We start from the raw sequence: 18,867 nt of genomic DNA on the forward strand, positions 1-18,867 counted from the left end.
TCGTGAATCACTCGCAGGGTTGTAAATACCATGGGGGGCTGCGTTGAGTAAACAATACCATATAAGGACATACAGATGGGATGTTTTTTTTTCTGACCATTTGCAGTGTGCTGCATTGAAGTTATGTAATGAAGAAATATGAGGTATATGTTCAGGATACAGCAATGAGGCGTTCATCCTGATTTAATAGGAAAAAAACTGAACATTTCTGGTCTTATAGAACTAAAACAATTCGACAAAACCAAAACTAAACATTTTACAGAAAACAATAAATTTCATAGTATGTCTATATAAACACAGATATACGATAACTATTAGATGCATCATTCAGGGAGTGTAAGTGGGAAGTAATACAAGCTTCAAACAAAACAATTAAAAAAACACAAAAATGGTTTACTTAAATACTTTGCAGTGGTTAGCGGGTACTCAGCTGAAAAAAATAATCATAACAATTATATCGCTGAGAATCACTGGCTTTAAGAGCTTCTAAAGTCCGACAATGCTAATGGTTAGCATGTTCATCTTTTAAAGTTATTCGACCTTTCTTAAAGGAATAATTGTTATGTTCTTTTAAATACCCAATGTGTACATCTCTTTTTTTTGGTTCAGTTCGTTCCTGTTTATTATTTACGTGACATTCTTGTCAAGTGAGTAAGCATGATATTTTTTTCTCTCAGTTGGCTTGTTTGAACACATTAAGACACATTAATCAATGATACTTGCATGGCTCACTGCGTTTGGAAGTTGGGAAAGAGCTACCCCTAGTGGCGACAGGAATAAACACACGCGACATCTCCAATCAGACTGTACTGGAATCTGTCCATTACCAACAACCACTTTTTAAAATTCTGCCTCACACTTGTTGGATTCACCTTCACAATTAAAACATGCAAAATGTCTTCCGGTTGACATTTAAACATACTTTGCAGACATACGGACACTTCTTGTCTTTCTACTGTATATATCGAATTCCTGCCGCCCAACCCACTTCGGCCCCCCTCTCATGCTTTCCGGATGGTTGCTAAGCTACCATCGCCTTGAAAAAAAGAAGACGACAGAAATAGAGGAGTAAATCGAGCAATAAGAGTTGTGCTTGCTTCCAATCAGTGTGTGCGTGTGCGTGTGTGAGTGTGTATTGATGGTCCCGGATGTATCGGCACCCTTTTGTTCGGCGTCTCGCCCACAGATGAGTGAGTGGCCTTTCCGGAAGAGCACAGCCCTGAATGAAGGAGCTTGACTGGGTCAGATGGCAGCCAATTAAGACTGAACAAGACAAGTGGAGGGAAAAGTGTTGGGGGAGGGGGTCTGAGGAGTGTGGAGGTAGAGTACGAACAGGAAGTGTGGGGGTTTGGCTCTGTGTGTTATTTAGCCCTGCCGAGGCCTTTAAATGTTTCGCTCATAGTCGATCACTACCATACCAGGGGAAACTTTAATCAGAACACAGGCGAGGAGTGAAGGGATGGGTCGAGAAGAGGTGACACTGATGAAATGATATCCGCCCCCCCCCCAGAGTGGCGGTGCATAGTAGCGTTCAACTCTAACCTAGCTGGGAATGCGCACACGGAAAAGACGCCGCTTCATGTCAGGTCTTGAAATTCACATCCCTTTACTACAGACTGCGTTCAAAACCTGGGGGATTCTTGAGGGTGCAAAGCATGCTCGGTGGGGTCCAAATAATCATCTTGTGCTCTTGTTGACTTATCTAACCAATCAAATAATATTCATAACTTATTTTTTAGGGGCCTCCAACATGCTTGGGGTCTTTCTTTTTCTTATGCTTATGATGAGCAGATTAGAGTATTTGTGAAGTGCTAACAGATATCTGGCCGATCAAAAATTTTTATAACAAGTCATGTGTCAACCAGGGGGGTCCTCAACATACTTGGGGCCCACAGAAAGTCTTCTCATTTCCTACCACTCATAAGAATGTGTTGGGGCTTGGTGAGGTGCTGACAGATATTTAAATGATCAAAAAATGATTGCGACATATGTGTAGAACAAAGGGGTTCACAGGGGTCCCCAACATATGTGGGGCCCACTAAAAGTCTTACCATTCCCTGTCACCCAGATCAGCAGGTTGAGACTTGGTGGAATGCTAATAGATAGTTGTCTAATCAAAAAAAAAAAAAAAAAAGACAAGTCATGTGTCAACCAGGTGAATTCACAGGGGTCCCCAACATACTTGGGGCCCACACAAAGTATTCTAATTTCCTACCCCCATATCAGCGGGTTGAAGCTGGAGGGAAGCTGACCAATGTTAAACTGATCTAAAAAATATTACAACATTTGTCCATGAGGGGGGACTCGCAGGGGCCCCCAACTTACTTGTACCCCACACAATCAGCAGTTGAAAGTCTAACCATTAATTATCCAATAGATCGTTGGGTTGGCGTTTTTTGGGGTGCTGAGGGGTATTTAGACAAACAAACAAACAACCAAACACAAATTATATGGCAAGCAGGGTATTTACTGCTGCCCTAACAGTAGAAAGTCTTCCAATTCCTCACGCCTGAAATCAGTGGGTTGGGCCTTGCTATGGACATTTAACCTACCAAAAAGTATTTCAACTTAGGTGTCAACCATGAGTGTTTACAGGAGGCCCCAACAAGAAAACAAAATGTCTTCCCATTCCCCACCCCCAGATCAGTATGGTGGGAGTTGGTAGAGGCCCCTAAATTCTTGGGGCCCCAGAAAGTCTTCTAATTCATATAAATAACACATTCCAACTCGTGTTTCAACCCATTCTGCAATTCACAAGCTGACACTGATTAAAACATGATTACAACTTATACGTCGACCTAGGGCCTTTACAGAAGCCCCATATGCCGCCTACTGCCTGTAGGACCCAACGTGAGGTGATGAACTCGTTGCTAAGGACATCATCGCTTAATTTGCGTCGCTAGGCTTCAGAGTCCCTCCCATTAAGTGCACCCCACCACCCCCATACCCTTCCAGTCGACCCAAGCGCCTCCGTTGGCCTCCTGAGTTCCCCCACCCCCCTCCCCTCAACACCAACCCTCCATTCAGTCTCAAAATAACTTCAGCAACCATCTGTCACCGAGCTCCCGGGTCCGCTGTTGCTTGGAAACAAGTCTCACATCCGCGCCCGGATGCATCCGCAATATGTCTTTCGGACTAAAAAGTCTTGATGAAGTTCGGAGTCATTGTGCAAAGTTTGAGCAACAGGTCCAGGAGAGCTTCAATGTTCCGGATCATTTTCATTAAAAAGGATTTAATGAATTATGCGTGGCTTAATTTGAAGCTCAAAAGGAGGATTTACATGAAGTACGCGCCGCTTTCCATAAACACACTGCGACTGTTAATAGACGCACAATTAGGCTTTGTTGATTTGCGCGCGGCATATTAATTATCTGCAGGTTAATCCGCCAACTGACGAGATTATTTCATTCAGTAAGTTACAAAAACAACATTATGACACAGAATATTATATTCGGACGCAAAATCACACGATGCCACTGTTTTTAAAAATGATTTGTTATCACAAAATGTTACACGGAGCATTTGGCCTTGTTGATTTGAATACGTAAAATTAATTAGCTGCAGGTGAATCCGGAGACAGATTTGAGGTGTTTGTACACACGGCTCAGCCTCTGAGCCGATTCCTCATCATGAGACTCCCAAATTGAGGGCGGTGGCCTTTTGCTGATTACCATGACAGCCACTCATCATCACACCAACGAGGCTTTATTTATTTCAGAATTAACCCACAAAGGTCGCCCAGCTGCCGCGAGACTTTAAACATTAACGTGTGTGTCATTGCTCTCAAGGCAAGTTTTTCATGTCAAATGATGGCTAGACACAAAAGTTATAGCACATACATATTTGGAAACAGATTTTCTCAATTGTAGATCAGTACTTAGTATTTTGGTCATGGGCTTTACGAAGAAATATTGATAGAAGTATTTGGTAAGTAAAAACTTGCAAACAGAATGTTCAAATTTTACTTCTTCAAGGATAAGCATCATTCGCCCAGATAACACTTTTGCACATCTTTTTATTTTCTCATTCAGCTTTGTGATGTGGAAAATTTGACTTAGAATTACTTTGAATTCACATTTTCCAGTTAATTTTTTTCACTTCAATGCATTTGAGAGAGATTAAATTTAGTTTGTGAATTTGTATATATATATATATATATATATATATATATATATATATATATATATATATATATATATATATATATATATATATATATATATATATGACAAAAATAAGGTGTACAATAAATATGAATAAGATAGTTTTGCAACAAAAATAACATATATTTGACCAAAAATGTTTGTCCAAAGATTGTTATGACTGCCATGAAAACACATTATTGCACAACAACAGAATATTTGGCCACTAAATAGCTATATTTTGCCTGAAAAACATAGTTTTACCCGACAATGTTAAAGATAAATGCCAAATTATGAACCAGACAATGCAATGCAAAATTCTCTATTACCAAGAAAAGAAGTGAATGTGACAAAAAGGCAACATTTTGTTAAAAAATATAATGAACCATGAAACCACAAAATGAGGCAGAGAATTTAATATCTTGCTGCAAATGCTATTCTAAACTCCTTTACCACAAAAAAATCGCATACGGTGTCATGAAAACTGAAAACAAACAAAAAATGTGACATATATACTTGATAAATTATGATGTATTTCAACAAAATGTAATATTTGCCCAGAAAAATGCCAAGTTGAATATTGTTCAAGAAAAGCAATGTAATGCCAGCAAATGGAATATTATTCTATGAAAAGATAGAAAAACCATACGTGACAAAAACATCATTTCATGCAGTGGGAGGAAGATTCTTCTTTTATTAACCACAACTAAAGAAAAAAAATATCAAGACATCATTCTCCTCGCCTGTCAGCGGCTCACATTTCCTCACAGATCTCCTTTCACGTCTACTCGAACTGCACTTCTCTTGTTTACAATTCACTCATAAAACACATATGTCAACATATTTTTCTTTTTATTTAATAAATTTGGACTTATTTTGAGCTGCGGCGTGGCAAAGACGCAGCGGGAATCGTGGGGGGAAAAAAAAAGACCATCCAATAACCGCAATAAATATTTGCCACGGCGCAATCATACTTTATTAATGCATGTCTTCAATTCTGAGTGATAACTCGGCGGGTTTGACAACTCCCGAGGGGCGACGGACGTTTCCACGGCAACCGATGTTAAAGCCAGAAGCCCCTTCATTAGGACCTTCCACCTCTGCGAAGCCAACACGAGATTGATGCTACCATCTGACTGAAGTACCTTGACCTTGGGGTTCATCTTTAATTTCTTTGGAGATTGTTCTTGGCTCTTTTTTTCTTTTTTTTTAACCATTCAAGTCATCCATTTCTCCAATTTGTCATTTAATCACATCCACGAAGTTTGGATACAGATCTTAAATTTTGGAATTTGCAACAGTAGAATATTAAGTTGCTTGATTTTTGCTTCACTTCCTCTGCCCCGTGGAAAATCTGATCACATCATACCTCCAAAACAATTACTTTTCATTCTTAAATAGCCCAACTGAATGATTGTAATTTTGAAGACACCTGTGATGTTAATTACAAGAGAAAACTTGGTTGAACTTGTCCCTAAGGTTAAAATATCTTTGATGGGTTTTTGATTCAATTGTTTTCATTATTCGAACACGAGGTTTTCTATAGTATATTGAATTGTTTATTAGCAGCAAGTATTTATTACTTAAGTATGTGAAGATTAATGTCCTTAATGTACTTAAGTATAGATTGTCCAGACTCTTAAAAAGCGTGAATATCCGTCCCCGGCATTGAATGTGTTAAAATATTTTTTTAAATGTAATAATTTTGAAATTTGTCAAAATGCGTTTTGTGTCAACAATTGCTTGCTAACGATGTGTTGAAGCCAGCAAAGCTGCAGAGGCATTTTATTTCATGATGCTGTTTTTGACCAAATAATGTGAAATTGACCTGGTTTGTCTTAAGGAGAAGTGCTGAACCAGTACAGTAAACTAAACTAAATTTCAGTATAGTAATGCCCCCCCAACCTTAGTTTGGACACGACTATTGTAGAAGTGTTTTTTTTTTAAACCCTTTTGTCTCAGCCTATCTAAAAATGACTTTTTTTTTGGGGGGGGGGGTCCAATCACAATAGATATTTTAATGATTGAAATATACTATACGTCCATGCTTATAACCAATTTTAAAATGCACAAATGAGTTTATTGTGGGAATGGCACACCAGCAGCACACAGCAAAAACGTAATATTTAATAGATATTAAAAAAAACGTGTATACATATGTTTTAGCGTGTTTTTAAGAGTGGCACCTGACCTGAAGTTGGTGGGAGCGCATCATGACTTTAACGCACCAAAGCCTTGGCACAAAAGGAGCGCTGGAGGGAGTGGGGGACGGGTGGCGTGTTGAGGGGTGGGGGGACTCCACGCATGCACACGCACAGTCTCTTATTACACCTTGCACACGCTTAAGAGGACCCACGAAAAGAAGGCAGCAAGACGCAGACGCTCAACAATTCCTGCACTTTTTTTTTTAGTTGCTCCATGTGACCGAACTCCGCTTCCGCTCCGTTGTTTGCTTCCCATGACGACAAGTTGCAGATCTTTTCTTGAGCCCAACTCGGAGGCATGAACGCCTCATCCTTCCTGGGGGCCACGCACGGCGCGCTCCTCAACGGCAGCCGGACCCTGGCGGGGACGCTGGCCGCCTACTCCGGCAACGGCAGCGAGCAGGCGGTGACGGGCGACGGCAGCGCGGCTGGGGGCGCCGGCGGAGGCTCGCTGGTTCTCCTGCAGGAGGAGCGCAAACTGTTGGTGATGCGCGTGGTGCAGATCGCTGTCCTGTGCGTGCTGTCGCTCACGGTGCTCTTCGGAGTCTTCTTCCTGGGGTGCAACCTGATGATCAAGTCCGAGAGCATGATCAACTTCTTGGTGAAAGAGCGCCGGCCGTCCAAAGACGTGGAGACCGGCATGATCGGACTCACTTAAAAATGGGGGCCAAGGAACGAAGGTCTTATCTGCATGAACTTAATAGAAGTTGCCCCCTCCTCAAACCAACCCCCCCAAAGTCATTCGGAGAGGATTAGATATGCAACACGGTCACGTCTCCTTCCAAATGGCTCCAAAGGAGCAAACCTTTGTGCGTAAAGTTTTTTTGTGCGTAAAAGCAGCCAACTGTTGCCGCGTGGATCGTTCAAGTGTCGAAACGTTGCCAACTTGAACAAAAAGTGACGAAAATGTTTACAAGCCGTTACCTCACGTTATTGTAGCCTTTGTAATTTAATGAATTTTCGGAAACGAGAAGGCATGGTTGTGATTTTTTTTTTTTTTTGCACTGCTGTCGTGTGTGCATAAACAAATGTTTTTCATTGCGTATTCGCGCGAATAAAAGGAAATATGGGACAAATGTTGCACGTTTTGAAGCACACAATGGCTGCTGCTCCTTATGTTTGGCATGCTCGTGAGTAAAAAGTCATTCTGGGTCTGTTTTGCACTTTGGAAAGAATATGCTGCATGAAGTTTTTTTTTTTTTTGTACCAAAGGAGATTTTAAAGATTAAAAAAAAAAAAGCAAGATGATATTAAAGTCTTTCTGATGGATGAATGTGTGATCAAGGACATTGAAATACGTCATTAAAACAATTGCCACAAAACGCTGCCTTTGTCATGGTGTAAGTTGCATTTTGAGCACAGGCATTACCGTTACAAAGTATTTTGCCACACAAAGACTGATTTAATCAGAGAATAATTGTTATGCGTTATTGTGCCACAAGGCAGAACAGTTTATGCATATAGTGTTTTCACAAAACCAGGCATACGTCAATTATATCAGTTTTGAGTTGACAAAAATATGAAATCAAAAAATGGCTAAGATGTCTATTTTTAGATTTCTACAAAAACAACATCCGTAAGGTTTTGACTTTCATTTCTCAGGAGCCAAAAAGTTCAAATTGTACTCGAAGTGTATGAAAATAGAAGATTGATGGACAATGTTCCCCGTTTAGACAAGGTAGGTAGCTCTCTTTGTAATTGCCATCGAATGACCCGGAGTCATATTTTGAGATATTAACCCTCCTCAGATAATAAAGTGTTTAAATCTCAGATTATATCATTAACGGCTATCAGAATTTACTCGAGTGGTCATTTAACACTTCCTGAAAGGTTTGCGTCAATACTTTTTTCCTCAGGTACTTTTTGCTGGGAACATTTGCTAGATGAATGTGCCAAAATGCTTTTTTTTCTCAAAACTAGAAATTTTACTTGAGCAAAATTCAATATACTCTAATCCCCTCATTTTTTCGCCATTTATTACACATCATTTTAAATGGTATTAAATGATGTATATGATGCAGCAATGTGATATTGTTGCTATGGAAACAAAGTGCCACAAAATCTCCATTTATCTATATAAAGTAAAACTCAATATTAAAAAACATGACTTTATGAATCACTACTTTGGAAAGAAAACTATAGAATTTCCGAAAACTCTACACCAGAAAATACGCTGCACGTTTGCCAATTAAAACTAATGTTTAGCTTCAAAACACCACATTTGCCTCGAAAAAGAGACATATTAGCTCTATTCATTCATTCATTTTCTACAGCCTCATCCCAGCTGACTTCAGACAGTAGGCGGGGGCCACCTTGAACTGTTTGCCAGCCAATTGCAGGGCACACCTAATCACGCACCCAATCACACCTAAACACCGTTTAGTATGTCCAATATCATAAACCATATATATATATATATATATATATATATATATATATATATATATATATATATATATATATATATATATGAATCTACATATTTTGCCACATAAAGTTGCATTGTGACCATGACAACACATAACAATGCTAATAAAACACCATATTCTACCAGGAGAAGGTTTTAATTTGGCGCATGAATGGTGAAACATTGACAAAGGAATGCTTTGCAACATTATACGAGAATATTCTGCCACAAAACGACTATTGTTTCTAATTTCTGGAAGATGCTGTGTTTAAAAGAAAGTATATTATATGATAACTGGAAAAAAGTAGGCACTCATCACAGCACTTAGCCTGATCCCACTCAAGTGTCCACCACTCAGGCCACTTGAGGCGCCTTTATTCCATCCAAAGGTGCGACAATAATCATAGCTGAGTTGACATCGGAGTCTAGCTTAACGAGACAAGGCGCCTTATGGCGCTCGACGTTGGCCACCAAAGCCTTCCGGGCGCTGCCCTCATGATTATTTTAACACGTGCTACGGAGGAGACGGGCAGCCGCCTCGCAAATGCGCCCGTGCGTTCACTCAGCGTACGCACGCCCAGGTGCAACAGAGCGGCAAAAGCGCACAAGCACCGCTATCCCCGAGAAACAGCATGAATAAATAAAAACGCTGCCGATAATTAGATGTCAGCAGCTGGGAATGACTTCGGCGCCACTAAAAATATATCCGACAATATAATGTACATACATGTTGCCTTTACATGACAAGGATCTACTATAGAAGTTCATTTGGGAGTCTAAAAATATACTGTATACTTACATATATGCTTCCATATACTGTATACTTACGATTCTTCACAATTAATTTGGAAAAATTGAGAAATCTTTGATAGTTTGACAACTGTATAAATTAGTCAAACATAATGTGTGGATCAGATGAATTTCTAGAAAAAAAAATGCACAAAAACATGTCGTTATGCCACAAATGGGCCACATTGGGAAACAAACCAACACTATGCAACACAAATGCCGAAAACAAATGCATGAAACTACAATGCTATGAAACAAAAATACCGCATTTTGCCTTAAATTGCTATTTTGTGTCTCCAATACATTACTTTTTGATAATAAAAAATGCAATATCCTGCAATTCAATGCTGTAATGCGCCATAAAATACAACATCATGCCACAAAATGCCATCAAGACAAAACCAGAGTACCCAGAGAGAACTCACACAGGCACGGGGAGAACATGCAACCTCCACATAGTGTGGCCAGAGACAGAATCAAACCTGCAATCTCTGATTTGTCCAGTGCATGTGCTTACCACACTTCCATCACAAAAATACCATAATTTGTATGAAGCTGTTATATTACACTGTAAAATGGTATATACGATTTATGGCACGAAAACGTGCAAAAATTGCCATGTTTTGAATCCAACTGTGGTAGAATTTTCCACATAAATATGCATGTTTTGGCACAAAATGACAATACAATATCTCACAAAGTTTAATATTCTCTACAAAAAATGCTGTATATTTCTACACAGACAGACAGCGGTGACTTGTTTTGACAGTGGTCTTCTAAAGCCCTTTTTTTTGTTCAAGAAAAAAAAACCAAGTAGCTTCTCCGTCATGAACTTCTCCTCGGAATGTTTTGATACCCGACATTTATCTTAGTCCTTGAGAGAATTTTCCCCCTTACTGATCCGTGACACTCTTTACAACTCCTGATAATAATTTCATTATTGAAGTTGTTGATTGCATTAAGAAGACAGACATATACATAGCTTAAGTTCAACATTGTCTAAATAATGACGGTAAGGTTCGGGACTTGCTTGCGAAATAGAAGGCACACACGCACTTACACACGCAATCTAAGTGCATTAATTAGTGTACTATAAAGACAGTTCTTTATGTTCCGATGACCGCAAACGGGACACCAAGGTTCCTGTGTTGTTCTTAATTATGATAGGGGCAACGTGGAGTGTTCGGCACAAAAACCCACACACACGATCCGCGCTTGTGAGTACGTCTGCTTGTCAAAAAGGTTTACCGCTGACCTTTAGCGCAGGTATAATAATGAACATCGCAGCCGCTCTGAAGTGATGTCAAGAAGAACAGAGTTAAAGCAGCAATGGCATTCAAACGGAATGACAAGCGTGTGTGTGTGTTTTTTTTTCTTTCTAGAAAAAACCGTTTTTAATTCCCTTCTGTGTTTTTTTTTGACAGGCGGGACGGATTCACAAAAGGTTGGTTCCGGGTGCGAGCGCGGTTCCCTTCAGGACCGAGTGGCCTTTCTCAGGCCCATTCAGACGCCTCCTAATGGGATATGTCGCGTTGAAAGGAGGAGGCGGGGAACAATGGTCGCCGCTCAAACGCTATCTGCAGGTGAGGCCTTTCTTTTCATCTCAATTACTTTGTATTCAGACGCCGCCAAAGCCTGACAGGGGTTATCCCATGACACACACACACAAACGCAGGTCTCGTGAATCCTGCTCAATCTTAATCGCTTTTTCAACGCAACAATATGAAGAATTCATCCTCAGGGTTACAATGCACCACAAAAGAAATGTATTCCAAGAGTCTGTCATGCCAAAGTAGTTTTTAGGGCTGAACAATCAAAGAAATTCAAATGATAGCCCATAAGTGATTAAAAATAAAAATCATGCCACATATGGCCCCAGGCTGCAATTTATATATATATATATATATATATATATATATATAAATGTCCCAAAAATATTTATAGTGGAAGGAAAAGAAAATATTGCATCAGAAAATATTATATAGTGTTACAAAACTACATCATTCCCAAAAAAGTCAGAAAAAGTCAACTGATGCTGGGTAAATTAGGCGAGAGGTAACAGCAAATCATAATAAATCTATAAAATCAACTGATAAATTCTGAAGTTTGAAATGTCTGAATGCATTTGAATGCACCATATGTCCCATATGCATCACTTGTGCCAGATCCTTCAATGTAGGCTAACTTAGTTGTTTTTTTTTTGTTTTTTGTTTTTTTAACAATCAAATTACTTTGTTGTGGGCAGGGGTTACTCGAATTACTGAAGGAGTTTCATGAGTATCACAAAGCTCATGCGACGTTTCGGTATGTATCAGGCTAAAATGTTTTACTGTACCACGAGAAAACAAAAGTTGACCACAATATTCCATATTTATTCAACTGTGCCATGAATACTCTAAAGCTGCCATAAATATGCAATATTGTACCACAATCTGTCATATCGTGCCATTAAAAGGTAACAGTTTTGGCCTATAGGGAACAAAATTATTTTTACACTTGTGTATACAGTAGATATTTTAATGACACTGTACTTTCAAAGATAAAAAAGTAGTCTACTGTTCATTTACAACATACCGTTGTGAAGTATTGTAATGGAGAAATTGTAAATTCTCCACCTTGACAGGAAGAAAAAGGACATTCAGTCCTGTTCCTTCTTGTACGCGCTCTGATGCTTGTGCTGCCTGTTGCCAAAAAGCAGCACAGTGATATCAGAATGTGTTTGGGGAAGGGGGGGGCTGTCAGCATTCCCCCGTTACACACAACACTTCCAACGTGTTGTGCAAGCTGACCAAGAAGGACGAGGTGCACTCTCCTCAGAAGTTTGGATGACATTTTGATTGCCTTGGGCCAGTGTAGAGTAAGTAATAAATCCAAAGTGCAGCCCCTTTTCCATGATCCGATTGAGAAAATCAAAAAGCATCCGACTCTATTTAGAAGAAAGCCTCAGGGCAAAGCATAAAGATAGAAAATGATTCCTATGAGGCTTTTATGAACATTTGGGGCTACTTGTGTGATGGCCGTGCGCCATAATGCACATAGGGCAAGAAAGGGGCAAAACCACCTTAAGCCACCTCAGATAACCACTTGGCCAGCTAAAACAATTTTAGACCACCTTAGGCAATCCTAAGACCAGCAAAAACTATCATAGACCACACCGAGCAACACACTCATCTTATTTCATCTCCTAAACTAAATCAAATAACTTTAGATCACACTATGCCACCTCAAACAACTTGAGGACCACTTTAAGACACTTTGGAGACCACCGCACACAGCCTTAGCTCGTTCACGACTGTTGACGGCTATCGACGTTTTAGACATTTTTTTTACTGGGCTGGCATTGAATGAGTAAGTCGTAACCACCTTAAACAACTTTAGACTGTCTTATACCACCTACAAACACCTTCAGCCAACTTAGACAAAGTCAGATGACCACCTTTTTGAGGGAACACCATAATGACCATAAACCACTATGGACTAACCAAAGCCACTTTAAAGATCTTTATCCCATCTTCATCTAGCACCTCAAGAAACCTTAACAAAGAACCACCGCAATGACCTTGGACCACCAAAGGATACTTTCAACAACTTTAGAGGACTACCTGTAGACCAATACAAACCAAGTTAGACAACACCGAACAAATTTCATCCATCTCAAGTCAATTCTTCAACTTTTAGCCCACTTATCCTGAGACTATTACCAACCATCTTAAATAGCCTGGAACCACAAAGAACTACCTTGAACAACATCAGACTTACCTTGAAACACTATTGATAACATCTTAATCCAATTGGATGAACTTAGGCCACCTTCTTTGATGTCCTCCTTAAGACACCTTGGAGACCACAAAAAAAAACATCTTAACTGCCTTTACATCACACGAAGCTATCTTAAACAACTTTAGACCACCATGAACCTCCTTGGTCCACCTACACAACATCATACAATCATCAAGACATCTTAGAGAAACCTTAGGCCACTTTAGACCACCATCACAGACCACCTTGGGCCACTTTGGAGGGCTACCTTGGAGACCATCGCAAACCACCAAAAACAACACTGCACAAACCTCACCTCATTCCACCTTAAACCACATTAAACAACATGAGACCACCTCAAACAACGTTAAACCAACATTAGACTTATCTTCAAACACCTTACACTACCACAAATCACCCATGACGTCCATCTAGCCTCCTTCATACATCTTCATCCATCACACTCCACCTTAAGTGACCTTAAACCACTTCAAACAACAATACATCGTTCTCCAACCACCTTGTGCATCTTCTCAAATGGAAGCAGCCACTTGTCTTTAATCATTGATAAGATCGGATCACGTATGAGCTCATTATGGTGAAAATGCACCCAACACATAGAGACAGCTGAATCCGAGATAATTGGAGTCCACTGACTGTTATTTAATAATAAAGTGGGGGGTATGCACAGAGGTGTGTTAATTGGCTACAGACAGTTCTGGTGTTTTGGGCCATCTTAGGCCACCTTAAACACTTCAAAATTTGATTTTACTTCAAAATAACTTTACCATGGGCGAGCATTCTCTACCATCATGTTTATTTTTGTATTTGTGAGACTTAGACATGAGCAAATGGGCAATGCATCATCATCACCATCATTATGAAGATAGTAGTTCCCCTTTTCAAAATACTTCTTTCTTGCATACAGGAGACCTGTGTAGCTGTTGTTGCCAAGGCAACAAGGTAAGGCGTAACGGCCACGTGCACTTGGGGGGGTAGTGGTCGCTGCACGCCAATTCCCTGTTTGTTTTGATTTGCAGTACATCCCACTAATGGCCACCCCCCTCCTCGCCCCTTCAGCTCATATGAATAAATGATGGTTAATGCTATACGCTAAACCTTTAGCCGCCGTGATGACCATTAGCGAGTGCATGTGACCGCCATAAAATATTACAGAGAAATGTCAATATTCACAGCTCAGCAGCCTCCTGTTTCTATACTGTACATGTTTTTAGACAGAAAGATTAGTCATTAGTTTAATTCATTCCATAATCATGTTTTTTAACAAACAGCAAATCATCTTTGCACATTAATATGAATTGAAACGTCATTCATCCATTACAGCCTTTTGTCAGTCACAAACTACCTTATGTGACCTTAAATAACCTCAACAGGTTATGTTTCAGTCCTTTGTAACCATGCTAACCGCTATCTAGCTTTGTTGCTAATGTTGGCTAAAGTCACTGCTGTTTTAGCTAAATTAAGTCAGGCAGGCTACAATTGTGTTAGACCATCATAAAGTACATTAGTCAACCATAAACTACCTTAGGTCACCTTAAACAATCTCAGTTTTGATGTAACGAGATTATGTTACACTCCTTCATAACCATGCTAACCGCTATCTAGCTACGACGCTAATGTTGGCTAAAGTCAATTCTGTTTTTGTCAGAGGCTATGTTTTAAGTTTGTATGTTTTTTGTTTTTTTTCGCTAATTAGGGGTACTTTGCTGAATAAACATTTTGCAGGAGGGTACATCACTGAACAAATACTGATCACGTTGATCAAATATTATCGATACACTCAACGCGCACTTACACACAAATAAACTTGCACGCTCACACACATCTGAGCTACCATCCATCCAGATATCAGCATTTTAATTGCGGGGCCAAAAATGTGATGCAGCCCTCTTCCTTTGGGGGGGGGGGGGGATTAAGCCTCAGTGTAGGGAATGTAAACAAAACACTAATTAGCGTCGCCTGCCATAGTAGAGCTCCTGAGTTGGAGCTGTCTATTATACAAGTATTGTTAGCCATGTTACATTTGGAGGAAACATGCACACACACATGGAAACAAATGTCATCTAAACATATCACATTTCTTGCAAAAGTCCATTCAGCATCAGAATGATTAATTTTGTTTGCAAAAATGCAATTTACTCGCAAAACAACTTATGCTAAACATGTTAAAAAGTGTATGAAGCAAATATTTGAACCAAAATTAGAATTTCATATCTGCAACAATAAATGAATGGATCATTGTCAATGAATTAAGCATCACAAAGTGGCAGGAGCGATGATCGTTCTACACTCCAACAACATTTCAATAATGTAATAATTTCAGTGAGTTTGTCATTAGTTTTCATGTTAACACAACTCTAGCAGACAAATAGGAAGTGCGCCAAAAAAAAGAAAACTCAAGTATTCTGGCCTAATTAGACTCCTTTATTAAACCTTTTTTTAAACAAAATTCTTAGGGGATGTTCCGTCCACTGGTTGCTATAGTAACGCACCAAGCAGGCTACTGTCACTTGGTGGTGGTTAACGTTAAAAATAAATGTGGAAGCGCTGCTGGTGAGCTCTGATTGCTTTTTGAAGCAGACAAATTAAGGAACATAAAATTAACGTAAAAAGAAATTTAACAAAAGAGACTCATCAGGGTCTTAGTCGCGCGTGTGTGTGTGTGTGTGTTATTGGTTGTTTGGCGAGTGTGAATTCGTTGAGTGCGTGGGCGAGTGTTGCGTGGGTGCATGTGTGTGATGCATATGCATATTGCAGACGGTGGCTTTTGTGAGCGTATTTTTTTTTTTTTTTTATCACCTTTGCACACCTCTGTACCCCAGCAGATGGGCTACAATTACAAAGCACCATCTCGGTCGATATTATTAGACCATTTTGTAATTAGACCATTTGGTAATGTTTGTAAACAATGGGTGTGGCAGGAAAGTGAGTGCTGTGCACAAGGGGGGCAGAGCGAGTGGTAGAAAGAGCCCTCTAGTGGTGAGCAGAAGAATGACTGTTGAAGTACAGTTAGCTATAGTTATCTTTTAGGCATAGTGTTTAATCTTAAAAAAGAAAAAAAAAAGTGTTTTCCCTCACTTTTATTTATGCTTTTATATGCAATAATTAAACAGAGTTTAATTTGGTATATTCACCTTATAAGCAGTCTATTTTTGTCCACTGCAGTGGACATTTGTTTGTAGGGACAACGTGTAGGATTTAGACCGTTTTTCATTACCGACACCAGGAGGTGCTGCATTTACCATTGTCCGTAGCGATAACAAACATGGCAGCCTCCGGTGGAGTGCCACCCCCCCATGAAAAATAATTTAATAACTAGACCTCCAATTATATTTTAAAACATACTGTTGGTCATTAAGAACACATTTATTTGCACGTTTTTGAAATTGATCATTTATTCATTTTTAATTAAAAACAACTATATTTTACACAGTGTCCCTTTAAGTCATTGCATGATCAGTGGACGACATCCTATTTTTTTCAATGATGTCTAATGTTTGGTTGGGTTGCAACGAACTATTATCTTACTGAGACAACATGAACATTGGACCAAAAAAAAAAAAAGCCTGGGTCACAGGAGGATACTGTGTGTGTATGTATGTATGTAAATAGGGTTCTTATATGAGAGTAGAATTAATGTTCAATCTTGAAATAACTTCAGATATTTCATTTATTTATATATATATGAATCACTGCAGTGAGTGGGGGGGGGGGGCACAATTTTTTTTCTTTCGTGGGGCAGTGCTTTGCAAAATAAAAAAATAGAGAAGCAGTCATTTAAGGCAACTTTTCTCTTTTTGATCTCATCATCTTCATCACGTTGCAAAATTTGGAGTGTCTCACATCTTTTAACCTAGCCCGAACAGCAGAATGCAATTTCGCCCGCCTGCGGAATTGAGAACTTCCTGTCTCGTCTTCCGCCAAGGAGTGATAGCAAATCATTGCTGTCTGAGTTTTACACGGTGTCCTGTCTCTTGCAGAATTGGGCTTTGTGACAAGAAGATAACAACCCCCCCCTCCTCTACAAAGTGTATCCTTCTCTCCAGTATAGGTAGCAAAGATTTTATTCGGAGCCACAGAGCCTGCAGGCGTGCAGCCTCATTATAGGCCCATCTCTTCCTCGGCATCAGCGCCCACGTTGACTTCTCGCTATGCCGCAACCCCTCACCACCACCCCCCACCCACCCACAAACCCCCCATTAGTCCCAGTGGTCATGTCAAGGAGGCGACGGCCGACTGTCACCGCACATAAACTGGGGAGGAAAAGCAAAAAAAAAAACCCCTCCTCATATCACACTGGCCTACCGTCACCCGTCATTACCTGCAAATGTTTTGTTATTTATAGACTTCTTGTGGCAATGTAAGAAATATGTCTAAGAGTGAAAGTTTCATTATTATTTTAATGGAGCTGGAGGAGGCCGTTTGAGACATTTAGAGAAAATACTTTCGTCACTTCACACTAAAAAGTCTGTTTTGTAATGTGAAAAAGTTTTGCCACAGGAAGTAAATGTTAATGGAACTTCTTGTACTGTAATATAACACACACACACAGACAAAAATTGCATAGCACGACATGCATTTCCTGACAAAAAGAAAAAGATGAATCCCACGGGATCAGGAAACCCACGCAGGCACCCGATGGCCAATTAACAGCGTCGCCTTCCTGTGATGTCACCGCCACCTTTTTGACAATGGCGATAATGAAGGTGGATGCGATAACAAGAGGCCTGATTGAGGACATGACGATGGGAATGACGTAGACGTGCGAATGCAGCTGCTCATTAGATGCGATAGGAGTAAATGTTATATTAAAGAAGAAGGCCATTACTGATTTACCTAATGAAAGCCAAAAAATGACTTAAAATAATCTTGATTGATTGATTACAGACTGATGCACATAAATACACGGTGAGTTTTAAAAGATTTTAATAGATCCTAACAGTTTTTTACATCATATATATATATATATATATATATATATATGTGTGTGTGTGTGTGTGTGTGTGTGAAAATTTACAAATGAACATTATAGTGTTGATGACAAGCTCCACTGTGCATTACCTCAATCGACCAGTAGAGAGCAGCAATGTAAAGACCTAAAGTACAACTACTGTTGTTTACACACACCGTAAACTTATTAGGAAAAGCTGGCAGCGTTACGTCCATATAATTTAGTGGTTTCAATGATTTAAAAAAAAGAATTAAAACAAAGTACTGTACCATTCGTGTCTGATTTAGTACATGTTAGAGGTAGATTTGTAGCATTTTCATTCAGCACCTCCAAAAAGGTAGATCATGATTTATTTCTGACTTGTCTGTGGGAAAATTATGCCATACAAATAAATTAATCAAAAATAAATTCAAAATAATCAAAATAAATGCACAATTTTTGGGGGAAAAGTCAAGATAACAATTTGGCAATAAATTACTTCAATTTCAAATTAATTTGCTCTTAATTTGGAAATAAAACCATGTTTTTACTGCGACTATTACGTGTATTAAAAAGCATATTATATTTGCTTAAGCAAAAAAATGCTCATAAAAG

General features: G+C 39.4%; 1 protein-coding gene across 1 annotated transcript; it reads left to right on the forward strand.

Annotated features, from left to right (window-relative positions):
• Positions 1-6,446: 6,446 nt before the first annotated feature.
• On the forward strand, positions 6,447-7,446 carry rprml (reprimo-like). The gene has a single exon (XM_088437433.1). The coding sequence runs from the start codon at positions 6,645-6,647 to the stop codon at positions 7,002-7,004; it is 360 nt and encodes a 119-aa protein (XP_088293559.1). The 5' UTR covers positions 6,447-6,644; the 3' UTR covers positions 7,005-7,446.
• The last annotated feature ends 11,421 nt before the right edge of the window (positions 7,447-18,867 follow it).

This window comes from Hippichthys cyanospilos, chromosome 16 (assembly GCF_059441005.1).
Source record: "Hippichthys cyanospilos isolate Australia breed blue-spotted pipefish chromosome 16, RoL_Hcya_1.0, whole genome shotgun sequence".
NCBI classification, from domain to species: domain Eukaryota; kingdom Metazoa; phylum Chordata; class Actinopteri; order Syngnathiformes; family Syngnathidae; genus Hippichthys; species Hippichthys cyanospilos.

What these genes read in the sequence shown, in the direction of transcription:
- rprml (XM_088437433.1), top strand. Translation starts at nt 6,645, where the DNA reads ATGAACGCCTCATCCTTCCTGGGGGCCACGCACGGCGCGCTCCTCAAC.